The sequence below is a fragment of the Protomyctophum parallelum genome (assembly GCF_964188405.1).
Source record: "Protomyctophum parallelum genome assembly, chromosome: 20".
Taxonomy (NCBI): Eukaryota; Metazoa; Chordata; class Actinopteri; order Myctophiformes; family Myctophidae; genus Protomyctophum; species Protomyctophum parallelum.
Genome location: NC_139718.1, coordinates 12,759,133 through 12,771,834, shown reverse-complemented (window position 1 = coordinate 12,771,834; position 12,702 = coordinate 12,759,133). Strand labels below are relative to the sequence as shown.

The window sequence follows — 12,702 nt, the reverse complement described above, 5'->3', positions numbered from 1 at the left end:
GTTGTGTTGTGCCATTCTGGCTGCTCCGTCATACTTCCTTCTTTCTGATGGTTCCTTCCTGTTGCCAATTATCAAGAAAACATTTGCTGAGCACAGGCCCTTTTTTAAACTGCCCTTTGCTGCCGTTGCATTAGACTAGAGCTATATGGACCAAAAATATGTTTTTTTACATTCATTTACTTTTATAGATACGATAAGCAATTTAGCAATGTAAACACTGTTTATAAAGGCTACACACGCCTGGTCTGCATGCATAATTATTGCATATGTGCGCGCACGTGTCCCCCCACTTCTAAAAGTAGCACTACAGCAACAGCAATGGACTGGTCATAGCCCTAGAAATTAGAATGCCTGTGATTTCATATATTCCTAATACAGAGAGATATAAAAATGATAAATAATAATGTGAGCGCAGGGGGCCAGGGGCATTGGGCAATGTCACAGGCTGACGTTTTTGTGTGTAATTGCATGTGCATTTATATCACCTAAATTATGTATTTGAGCCACGATAGGAAATGTATTAAATCAATCATGCTAATTACTTTCATCGCATGTATGAAGTTTTATAGCAGCAGCAGCATTATAACATCAGATATCCAAGCTCAGCAGAGCTCACATGCTTCTTGAGAAGTTTACCTCGTCAGCAGGCTTTCCACCCACCACGGAACGAGAAGGAGTTGTAGATCAGCGTTGTTTGGCGCGCGACTGCATGGCTCGTGGCTCCAGTGTGCAGGCCGATAGGCTACGGCTATAACCATCTTTGCTAACAGCAACAAGCGATGTTGTTCTGTTTTTAGACTTGACAGAGACTTGACAGAACATTTGTAGGCTACGTATTTTATTGGCCCGTTTGGGTTCGGTTCGCTCGTTTGAAGATTCATAAAATGTTCCCTATTCAAAGTAGTACAGAGGAGGTGACTCCAGGCGGTAACTCGTCGTTAGAATCTTGTGACTCTTTCCAAAGCTTTGTGTCGCCTGTGCAAACGGCACCGGTTACCACCATCACCACCGGACCACAATCCTCATCTTCATCTCTTCATAGTTCAGAAAATGGTCCCACCAGCTCCAACCATGTCACGCCAAGTTCGACTAGCCAAATGGCTGCAGGTACTGGCATACAGTGCTACGAATTATATTATTTAGCTCAGTGGTTCCCAAAGTGGGGACCGGATACCCCCATGGGTCCTTGTCCTTGAGACTGAGAGACTTCCATGGGGTCCCCAGCTAAATGATAATTAGGAACCAAATGGACCCTTATTATGGGTCTGTAACTCAGAGAGTGTACACAAATGGCTGCAGGTGCCAGTACAGGTGGTTCATTTGGGGGTCCTTGAAATTTGGGTTGAGAACCAAACTGCACAACCTAAAAGCCCAGTGTAACAAGCTAAGAAACGGTGTAATTGCCATGACCAAATCAGCCAAATGTAACTTTATCAATGATAAAGCCGAGGAAATCAAAAACAATCCTCGGGAGCTATGGAAGTTACTAAACAACCAACTAGGCTGTGGTCGGAAACTAAAAACCAGGTTTACTAACATAAACATCAAATTGAATAACACCCTCATCACTGACAAACTCGATGTAGCCAACCACTTGAACATCTTCTTTACAAACATTGCAACAAAGCTGGTTAGCAAACTGCCCTCCCACTCTGGGCGTTTTGGTGTAGAGCACATCAAAGCCTTCTACAAAAACCTTGGTGTTTGTAAAGATGATTTTAAAATGGCAATGGTAACAACCGAGGAGGTACTTAAAAAACTGAGTGCCCTCCAACCCCACAAGGCCACTGGCCATGACAATATTCCCTCCAAATTTCTCAGAGACTCAGCCTTTTCCATAGCTCCAGTCATCACCCACATAGTTAACCTCTCCATCAAACAGGGACAGGTCCCCCAAGATTTTAAACTGGCCAAAGTAACCCCCTTGTACAAAAAAGGGAGTAAATTAGAACCCGGCAACTACCGCCCTATTTCTATTCTAAGCTCCATCTCGAAAGTGATGGAAAAAATAGTCTATGAACAGGTTGAAAAGTATCTTGCCACTAATAAATTGCTGTACGAGTTCCAATCTGGCTTCAGAACATCCCACTCCACTGACACATGCCTCCTCTATTTGAGCGATCACATCAAACACGAGGTGGATGCTGGAAAATACTGCGGCATGGTCATGCTGGACCTCCAAAAGGCTTTTGACACCGTGAACCACTCCATACTGGTTAACAAGCTTAAAGCTATTGGTTTTGATAGCACATCAGTGAGCTGGATGCAATCCTACCTGGAGGGGAGAGAACAGATGGTGGAGGTGAACGGAACACTGTCCCCTCCCCTCCCAGTGAGCTGTGGTGTCCCACAAGGAAGCATACTAGGGCCTTTACTGTTCCTAATTTATGTTAACGACATGACTTCAGCTTGTGACTGCAACTTGTTCCTGTTCGCAGATGACTCAGCACTGCTGGTCTCGGACAGGAACAAACTGCAGGTTGAAAAGACCCTCAGCTCTGAACTCGGTAGAATCTGCACCTGGCTCGCTGATAACAAACTATCCTTACACCTGGGAAAAACTGAATCCATCCTCTTCGGATCAAATAGTAAACTCAGCAAGGCAGATGGCTTCTTGGTTAGAGTGGGTGACAATATTATCACACGAAAAGATCAAATTACCTACCTAGGTTCCATCCTGGAGGCTAATCTTTCCGGTGATAAAATGGCCACCAACGTAATCAAAAAAGTCAATCAAAGAACAAGATTCCTTTACAGGATCTCCTCACTGGTCAGCAAAAACACCTTGAAGACCTTAACAGGAGCCCTCGTACAAGGTTTCTTTGACTATGCATCCACCTCTTGGTACCACAGCACCTCAAAGGCCCTTAAAACAAGGCTCCAGACCTCCCAAAACAAACTGGTCAGGCTCCTACTTGGCCTCACCCCCCGAACCCACCTCACCCCTGCCCACTTTGACAGGCTGGGATGGCTTAGGGTCGTCGACAGAGTACAGCATCTTGCAATGGGTCTGGTCCACAAGATTCGATACACCACCAAGATACCCATGTACCTGTCTAAATACTTCCTTAATGTAAACGAAGTCCACACCCACAACACCAGAGGGAGTGCAACAAACCATGTACAACCCAGATTCGGCACAAACAAGGGACTAAATTCTTTTCGCTCCTATGCCACCAAAATGTGGAACGCCCTACCAACAGTCATTAAGACATGTGAATCCCTTGACTCCTTCAAAACCGCTCTCAAAGGGCACCTACGGATGGCTGCAATTCGAAACTGGCCTCTGTAAAATCTGAATCCCCCCCACCCCATTTCCCTCACTGTATATTGTATATTGTATATTTTCCCAGTGCTTGTATATTTTCCCTTTTTTGCTTCCCATATGATGAATTCCTGTTCTGTTCTTTAGCTACATAGAAATGTCTATTTGTATGTCTCTAAATGGTTGTATGTCTTTAAATGTTTTGATGAATTGAACAATGTGGACCCTGTTGTAAACAAGTGTAATGCTTAATTGGGTCGTCCACTCACAGTTGACAGTCTTTGTATTGAGTTTGTGCTTAAAATGTACTGTAAATTCTACAAACTGTTAATAAATATTTCAATCAATCAATCAAAAATCACTGCTAGAGCCTCAAAAATCAAAATCTTCTCAAATGGCGGTCCGCGGGCTAATTAGTGTCAATTTGGGGGTCCTTTGCGTGAAAGACCCTTTTCTTCTCAGCACATTAGAAATTAGAAGTCTGTCTTTGTTTTCAATGTCTGTGTGAGAGATCTGCATGTTCACATTAAACTGACATAGCCTATAACCCTATATAGTTGAATTTATTGCATTGAGAAGTTTGTCGGCGAAATTCGTGCATATACACGGATTCCCCGACAATGCGTGCATATACACATACCGTGTATATGTACTTTATTTCCCACACACCCTAAAGTGGGGGCATAGGGGCGGCGGACCTGGTTTATATCTTTAACATCACCTGTTCACCTGCTGAGCACACAGTGAGAGAGAGGGGGTGTGTGGGAAGCCAGTCAAGTGGCAAGTGGGCACTAGGCACCAAAACCAACTGGGCACCAAACCAACTGTGTGTGTGTGTGTGTGTGTGTGTGTGTGTGTGTGTGTGTGTGTGTGTGTGTGTGTGTGTGTGTGTGTGTGTGCGTGTGTGCGTGCCTCTCCCTGCTCCCTCTCTCCATTTATGTATCTAAATAAATAATTAACAGTGAAATGTACAATTAAAGAAACAGAATGAAATCCATATTAGCTATAGAGCACAGACAACATGATCTATCCATGTGAACAAACTGTTGTGATTTTAGTCACAATTTGAGCCTTCAGTTAAAAATATTGCCAACCTTAGTCTATAATTTTTTAAATCACAGAAAAATATCTAGTCTCACATCACAAAAGTGATATTATATTCCCTATACCACAGGCTGATAGGGTGGTCTGCCTATAACCTCTGCTCTATACTTGATGTCTATGCTCTCTCTCTGACATAGGTCAATTCAACCATAGGTTCAGACCGGATTGCTGGACCACCACTTCATCAGTCCCACCAAATACTACTGGTACTGGTAGCTCCTGCTTCCGCAGCCATGGAGGAACTCCAAGATTCAGAAAGACGCCCGGTTCTGCAGGCACACACTTTCCACGGACACCACTGACAGAACATACTGGTGATATAACCATTGACAAATTGTGTGTCAACTCAACTGTGAAAAACAGAATATGCATCAATTGTGATTCTTCCTTTTTTTATTCCTGCAGCAACTTCTTCCTGTTCAACAGCCACTGGTGCCTCAGTGATAGTAGCAGTTGTTGAAGGGCGTGGATTAGCCAGAGGAGAGATCGGCATGGCCAGTATCAACTTGAAATGTCCAGAGCTTGTACTCTCTCAGTTTGCAGACACAGGGACTTATGTCAAGGTAATGTGCATCCCAGGCTTTTAATCATACATAAAGAGTTGGTGGCAGAGTCATCTAGTCATATTTTACCAGTAAATAAGTAAGTAAATCATCTGATACAAGCACAGGCTATCACCAAGCTTCATATCCTGGTGCCATTGGAAATACTGATGCCAGACACAGCCAGTGAGAAGGGGAAAGGGACCAAGCTGTTCAACCTCATCACAGAGAACTTCCAGGTATTAATACAACATAGCCATAGCCTCATTAGCCTGTATTTCACTATTTGGAGAAAACACACCGTTGGGGAGGTTTAAAGCATTTATTGACAGTAAGGAAAGGAGGGATGAATGAATGAGTTCGGGTGTGTAGGTTCCAGGGGGATCACCGACCCTGGGGTCTTTGGGGAGGAGGTCGTATGGCGGTCGTCGTAAGGCGTTCATCTTACGGTGCGCATGGACAGTCACCCCCCAGCAGGAACCTGAGGAGGAGAGAGAGTTTTGTTTTAATCGTTTGTTCCACTTTGGCAAAGTGAATGCAGTATTCCTAGTGCCGATAAGCTCCTTTGAGGGGAGCGGGGGAAGGAGCTACTATGGAGGTGAAGGGGGTGAGGGTGGGATGCGAGAAGCCTGTAGGAAGGCAGGCTAGTGTGCGACGCAGCAAGGCGGGCGAAACGTGGAGGATTCCGGGTGGTACTGGACAGGTATAAATAGGGACAGGTAGATTGACGTGGAGGGCGGAGAGTGGCGTGAAGGGCAGGGTCAATGTGTGTTTCTCCGCCTCCTGAACATTTGTTGTTCCAACTCCATTAAAATAATCTCCAAAACAAAGGTGTCTTTTACCTGTTGGACTGATGTAACATTTCCTTATGTTAGGGTGTAGCTTTTACTCCTATCCAAAGGAAATATTTCAATGAAAGGAATGGACTGGAGTACATTCAGCAGCTGTGTGCACCAGAATTTGGCACTGTGGTCATGGAAGTGCAAACTAAGTAAGTGTGATTATGTTTACAGAGAATTTAGTAATAATCTCACAATCGCTTAAATGATGAATTATTTAAATGAAATGCTTAATGGACCATACCATTGTCAATACACGTCCATGTCTATTCACATTTCACACAGATTCACATTGTATGTAAACATAGACCATTGAACTTATTTTTAGATTTCACATTTTGTTTACATCTTCTCAGAATAAACCTCAATTATTCAGTCAATGTTGGTTCAATATCTTTGCATAGTATAAGTTATGGACTTAATTTGAATGTATTTTTTAAATCAATGTTCCAGGTACTATTTTCAAAGCAATCCATACTCATACCATACTATTATTAATGGAATCCATTGGCCTCCACGAAAATCAAACTGTATGCTTTGGAAAGTGTTTGGATGTAATGTAAATTATACTGTGAGTCATAGTCAATAAGGCTAAACATGCCAGACCACTGGTATGGTCCTTTAAGTAGGCGTATTGAAAATGTACATCCAGAATGTCACAATTTGATTGGTTTATTTAGGTACTACTGCCTGGCAGCTGCAGCTGCTCTGGTAAAATATTTAGAGTTCATCCAGAACTCTGTCTACGCTCCCAAGTCTCTGAAAGTGAACTTTAAAGGGAGTGAACAGACTGCCATGATCGACTCAGCATCTGCCACTAATTTGGAGCTGGTGATCAATAACAGGGACCACAGGTAAGTGGGCAACTGGGCAAGCAAGGTGAAGACAGTGAAAACTATGTTTATGTATTGCAGTAGTATAAAAATAGACAGTATTGTGTGTCTGTTTGTATATGTGCAGGAGTGAGCATACACTTTTAGGGGTGCTTAATTACACCAAAACTCCCGGTGGTGGTCGAAGGTTGCGCTCCAATATTCTAGAGCCCCTGCTTGATGTGGATACCATTAATATCCGCTTGGACAGCATACAAGAGCTGCTGCAAGAGGAGGAGCTTTTCTTTGGTCTGAAGAATGGTAAAGTGCAAGTACTGCTAGAATGGACTATGTTGGACACAACATATGAATCTGATTATGTATGTTTCCTTTCCACCATTATCCAGCCATAGGTCATTTCCTTGATATAGATCAACTGCTTTCTGTCCTTGTCCAGATACCAAAGCAGGAAACGGTATGTACAGTACATAAACTTTTGAAAAAGTATTGCCATCCCTATTAAGCGAGCAATAAGAACAATAAGTTAACAGTTTAGAATAGATAACCAAACTAAATCTTCTTACATGTAGGTGTGTATAAAAAAATACATATACATTTGCTGCTAAACTGTTATTTTTCTGTTACAACATAATTTCTATTCTTACTCTTAGTTAGTCAATCAAGTCTAGTTTTCCTTATCTTCTTTATATCTATTATCTTCCCCTTTCTTAAATACTGCAAATGATGGGAATTTCACCCACTTTTCTTACAAAACAAACCTGTGAAGTGTGAACTGTGAAGTGATATAAGTTGAAGTCTGAGCTTTGGATGAATAATATACTTTAAACAATGTGGTGTGGGCATTGTCTCTTAGCTCACCTGTCCAGGTGAAGTAATTTGTCTTTTCATGTACAGGTTCAAGTTGCTGAAGCAAAGATTACACATATCATTCAGCTGAAGCACACACTGGATTTGGTGCCACCACTGAGGGTATTTGTCTTATTGTTTATATTTTATTATTACAACCATGAACAGCATAAAGTAGACTTTCTTCTCCTCGAAAATATAAGGCAACACAAGAAAGCAATACGCATTTATGCCTGTGGTTAACACTTTTGTGAGCCCTTTTTAAATATGCTCTGTGAACAGACAGTGCTGAAAAACTGCAACACTGCTCTGCTTAAGGCGTACAACTCCTCATTGGAAGATAACAGGTACTGCATTGCTTTGTATGTCCTCCTTTGAGAAGTTAATTGTGTACTGCAGTGAGATCATTACAGGCTTATAAAAACTTAACCTGCTGGATCTCTACATCCACCATCAGATTTGATGTGATCTTAGAGCAGATCAAGACAGTGATTAATGACGACACCAGCTACATGAAGGGGAGCCTCAACATGCGCACTCAGAAGTGTTACGCTGTGCGCCCCAACATCAATGAATTCCTAGACATTGCCCGGCGAGCTTACACTGAAATAGTGGATGACATTGCAGGTGCTTGTGCTGGACAGTGCATATTTATCCTTCATTTATAGGGTTTGTGTAGATAACATCACCTACACAATATCATCAATGGTGTGATCCACAGGGCTTGTCGACCAGATGGCGGAGAGGTATGGCTTACCGATGCGTACCAGCTTCAGCACTGCTCGAGGTTTCTTCATTCAGGTGAAGCTTGAGGGAGGGACACTACCTGGTGGGAAACTCCCAGCCGAGTTCATCAAGGTATGGAAAAAATAAACTGTTACTGATGAAGACAAAGATCCTTGGAGAAGTTGATTAAAATAAATTTACTTACAGTATTTCAAATCTTATGCTGTAATAAAACCAGTGTTTCCTAGTTTATTGGTTTTATGATTTATGAAAAAGGAGAAAAAAGACAAAAGTGGAATGAAATATTACTACAGGTAGTTCTCCAGCCGTGCTGAAATGAGCATGACAGCAGACCTAGCCGTTAATAGAAGTTTTATTTAATAGAATAGAATAGATTTTGTCAGAGCAGCAGCATTATTGGCATAGGAATGGAACAAAAAGGGCAGGTATACGCTTCTGTATTTTAACATCAGTTATTATGGTGGTACTTGGAGTGCCAAATATCTTCTGATGTGGTACTAAAAAGGTTCGGAACCAATGCTTTAGGTTACCAAGCACAAGAACAACTACAGTTTCACCACAGCAGACCTGATGAAAATGAACGACCGCTGCGATGAGGCCCTGAGGGAGATCTTTCACATGTCTTATGTGTGAGTACTAGTAGTTATGAGCTAATGGCTCACAGGCATACACAACAACATGACTGCATGTTGCTGCATTACAATGAATGCACTAGCAACATGAATGGAATGTGTTTTTATTTTCATTTTCTTTCCAGCAGAGGGTGCTATTTAGAAAGTATTGGGCTATTTTGTCTTCTTTATACCCTAACCTAACTTGTCTCTCTGTACAGAGTGATACGTCAACTACTTACTACTGTCCATGAGCACATCCACTGCCTCTATAAGCTCTCTGATGCTGTATCCATGCTGGACATGTTGCAGTCTCTTGCCAATGCATGCTCCATCTCAGACTATGGTAAGTCTAGAATTAATTGCCCACCCTGTTGTCTGAGGGAGTGATGTAAATTTCCCCCACCACCACCTCCACCTCAGCCAGCCTGTACTCAGACACCCTTGTTACATAAGTGTATGTTACAACGCAAATCTCCCTGCCAATAGATCTAATTGACTGATTCCTCTGCATATACATCTTCCTGGAATCATTCTTTTATTTTGATATTTTTCTCTTACTGTAATAAAGTAATTACTTGCTCAAGCAGAGCGCGCAAGTAATGTATTTAATCTATATACTGTATGTCGGGGTAAGAATGGTGGTCCCTTATTGGCTGTTGATAGTGACGTAAGGTACGTTTCAAGGTTGGTATAAGGTCAATAACGGGTTTAGGATTTAGAACAGCAGTTGTAATAGACATTAGTTAGTAGCAGTACTTGCACGCTCTGCTTGCGCACAAGTAGGCCATGTATGGCCTACTTGTGTGTTGGCAGCTCGACAGAGTGCATTTCTAGTTATTACTGTTGCAATACCATCTATAAGTAGTTAGTTGTCTGTGGTATAGATGTTATAGCTGTGAGCATTAACAGTTTAATGCTGAACTGGCCTTATTACTTGAAGGGCCTGACGGGTCTTATTACATAGTATGTGCCATCTAAGTGATACCATTATAAACTATTATCAATCTTTTTTTACAGTCTTATAAAAAAAGATCCAATATTTTTCATGGGAACTCTTTTCTCCTGCAGTTCGTCCAGAGTTCACAGACACGTTGGCCATCAAGCAGGGCCGTCACCCCATTCTGGAGCACATCGCTGGACAACAGCCTGTGTCCAACAACAGCTATATCTCTGAGGGCAGCAACTTTGTCATTGTCACTGGACCCAATATGAGTGGCAAGTCCACCTACCTCAAACAGGTGGCACTGTGCCAGATCATGGCTCAGATAGGTATGTTGCACACAAACCTGTTGGTCAGCGACACGCTACAAACAAACTGCCCGGCATCTCTACAGAACGGAAGTGTAACAATGATTGTGAACCATCACAGACTCAAACCATATATGGGCATAGCACCGGAAATGACGGAACTAAACTCCAAAATATAACTTTTACCCAAATATATATTTAGAAAATAATAAACTTATAAAACTAACAAATTGCATAATAATTACAACATGACATCAGTAACAATGTGGATTTAACCTATTTTACAAATAAAGAAAATAACCGATCTACAGTACAAGCTCACAAGAATACAAAATGAGTCGCCCATTTACCAACTCGCCCCGGCATACAGCCGGCGGAACTGCTCAGTAACCTAAAATAGTAATTTACCCGTAAGTAAATTATGATTAAACGGTTAAACCTAACCTTATTCCTAACCTTAACCTTGGTAGAGCGATGCCTAAACCTAACTCTATTCCTAAACTTAACCCTAGTAAAACTATGCCTAACCCTAAATGTATTTCTAACCTTATTCTCAGTTAAATAAAATAAATATTACAAGAACCACCGCACCGAGCGGTCAGCATGAGGTCGGTGGAAAAAGCGAGGGCGAGATGGATTATGGGCGACGCCGCGACAGTACCCGCTCACAATGCACCCACAACATGTTGTGAGCTTGTAGATGAAGATAATAGGGATGAAAGGTTGGAAGTGGTTATAATACCCTAGTGGGTCACAGTAACATGATTTCATTTTTAGAGTCAATCACTGCATAAACTGTGATCTTTCCTCAGGCTCTTACGTGCCAGCAGAGTATGCCTCATTCCGTGTAGCCGATCAGATTTTCACCAGAATTGGGGTAGATGATGATTTTGAGACCAACTCTTCTACCTTTATGGTGGAAATGAAGGAGGTGTGTTTTGTTTCACATATGGGCTTCTTATCACTAACTTATTTTAAATAATTCACATTATGAATTAATAATATGTGAATTATAGTAAATGTACACATTTCTGTTTGTATCCCAAAGGTCTCCTATATAATCCACAATGTGAGTGACAGATCTCTAATCATCATAGATGAGTTGGGACGTGGCACCAGCGCAGAGGAGGGTATCGGAATCTGCCATGCGGTTTGCGAGTTCCTCCTCAGCCTCAGGGTAGAGTAGTCATGCTATACTGACTCACTCGTCTTCATCAAAAGATGATTGATGACATTCCAAGGCAACACTTTATTGTTGCATATTGTTGCACACCTCTTTGGTCAACATTTGGATATAAGCAAACTATTTGAGTATGTGGTGTGGCTATAGATAGGGTATGCATGTAAGGAAGTCTTTAATGTATGTGCTGTTTTCCTACCTTTCTCAGGCTTTCACATTGTTCGCCACACACTACCTGGAGCTCTGCCAACTTGAGACACTTTATCCCAACATTGAGAACCAGCACATGGAGGTTCAGCACACACGCTCCAGTGACACTGGCACTGAGAGTGTGGTCTATACATACTTGCTGAGTCGAGGATGCTCGGAGGAAAGAAATTATGGTACAAAGTGATGCAGACAGGCAGTTACTACTTACTACTACACTGTGGCAGTCAGTCACTGAAAGCAATTTGCCTCATTTGTTTCTCTTTTAGGCTTGAAAGCAGCAGAGATGACTGCACTCCCTGCAAGCATTGTCGAAGAGGCAAAGGCAATTGCTTCTAAAGTCAGCCAGCAGCTATTGGTATGGTATATTTCTCTACATTTTAAAACACGTTTACAGTTTGGGCATTTTGCTGATCCTCTTATGCAGAGGGACTTGCAGTGTGGCTAACAGCTTAACCGTTTTAACCCCTGGGGTAAACATTTGCCAATCACCAATACACTGTGGGCTATTTTCAGGGGAGATATTTTATGTAGAGGCTACAACGTTTTTCAGGCCAAGCACCCCTTAGTTGAGAGAGAGAGAGATGAAGCAAGGGACCCCCGACTACATATTGTCTACATTGACTACATTAATCTTAAATGTGTGTTTTCAGACATTTAACCACTTAAAACCCTCAATACTTTGTAAACTTTGGCTGTGTATGTGGTGACTTGTGGTCTCTTCCTTTGTCCCTGTACACCAATCCTTTTGTATTTGCTGAAAATAGCAGATCTACAAGCTGACAAATCACAATGGGTAATCAATGTAGTAACTAATGAGTCACAGTGCTCTGCCAATTAGATGTAACAAATATATCCTACCTGTGTCCCTAGAATGACTAGACAGTGATATTTGCCTGATATCTGAGAAGCACTTGAAAAGAGATCCCCCCCTTTTATTTAAATATATGATTTCTCCTGTGCTCCAGGCAAAGCATCACAGTGATCCAGAAACCCAAAGGCAGAGGGCTGTGTACCACCTGGCCACTCGCCTCCTGCAGGCTGCCAGGAACTCCAGACTAGATCCTGACAGCCTGCGCATCTATTTGAAGGGCCTGAGGAAGCACTATGAGGTTGAAGTGCAGGACATCCTGAATCCATTGCAGTCACAGACAGGGACCCAGGAAGGGACTGACTGACTCAGGGTGGGGAGGGGGAATGAAATAGCAATGAAAACACAGAAACCATAACTTTGTTCTTAAATATTTTATGAAGGCCCTATATTATTTTTATTGATA

At 42.1% G+C, this 12,702-nt stretch overlaps 1 protein-coding gene across 1 annotated transcript; it reads left to right on the top strand.

The window, feature by feature from the left end:
• Positions 1–4,845: 4,845 nt before the first annotated feature.
• On the top strand, positions 4,846–12,603 carry msh4 (mutS homolog 4; the record flags this gene model as incomplete). The annotated part of the gene is made up of 18 exons (XM_083791597.1): positions 4,846–4,932; positions 5,040–5,150; positions 5,787–5,902; positions 6,431–6,604; positions 6,711–6,883; positions 6,970–7,037; positions 7,478–7,552; positions 7,712–7,776; positions 7,887–8,056; positions 8,151–8,287; positions 8,702–8,805; positions 9,009–9,133; positions 9,859–10,059; positions 10,851–10,969; positions 11,087–11,215; positions 11,427–11,601; positions 11,695–11,783; positions 12,394–12,603. Exons 1-18 carry the CDS (start codon positions 4,861–4,863, stop codon positions 12,601–12,603), a joined length of 2,313 nt encoding a protein of 770 aa, XP_083647723.1. The 5' UTR covers positions 4,846–4,860.
• Positions 12,604–12,702: the final 99 nt, after the last annotated feature.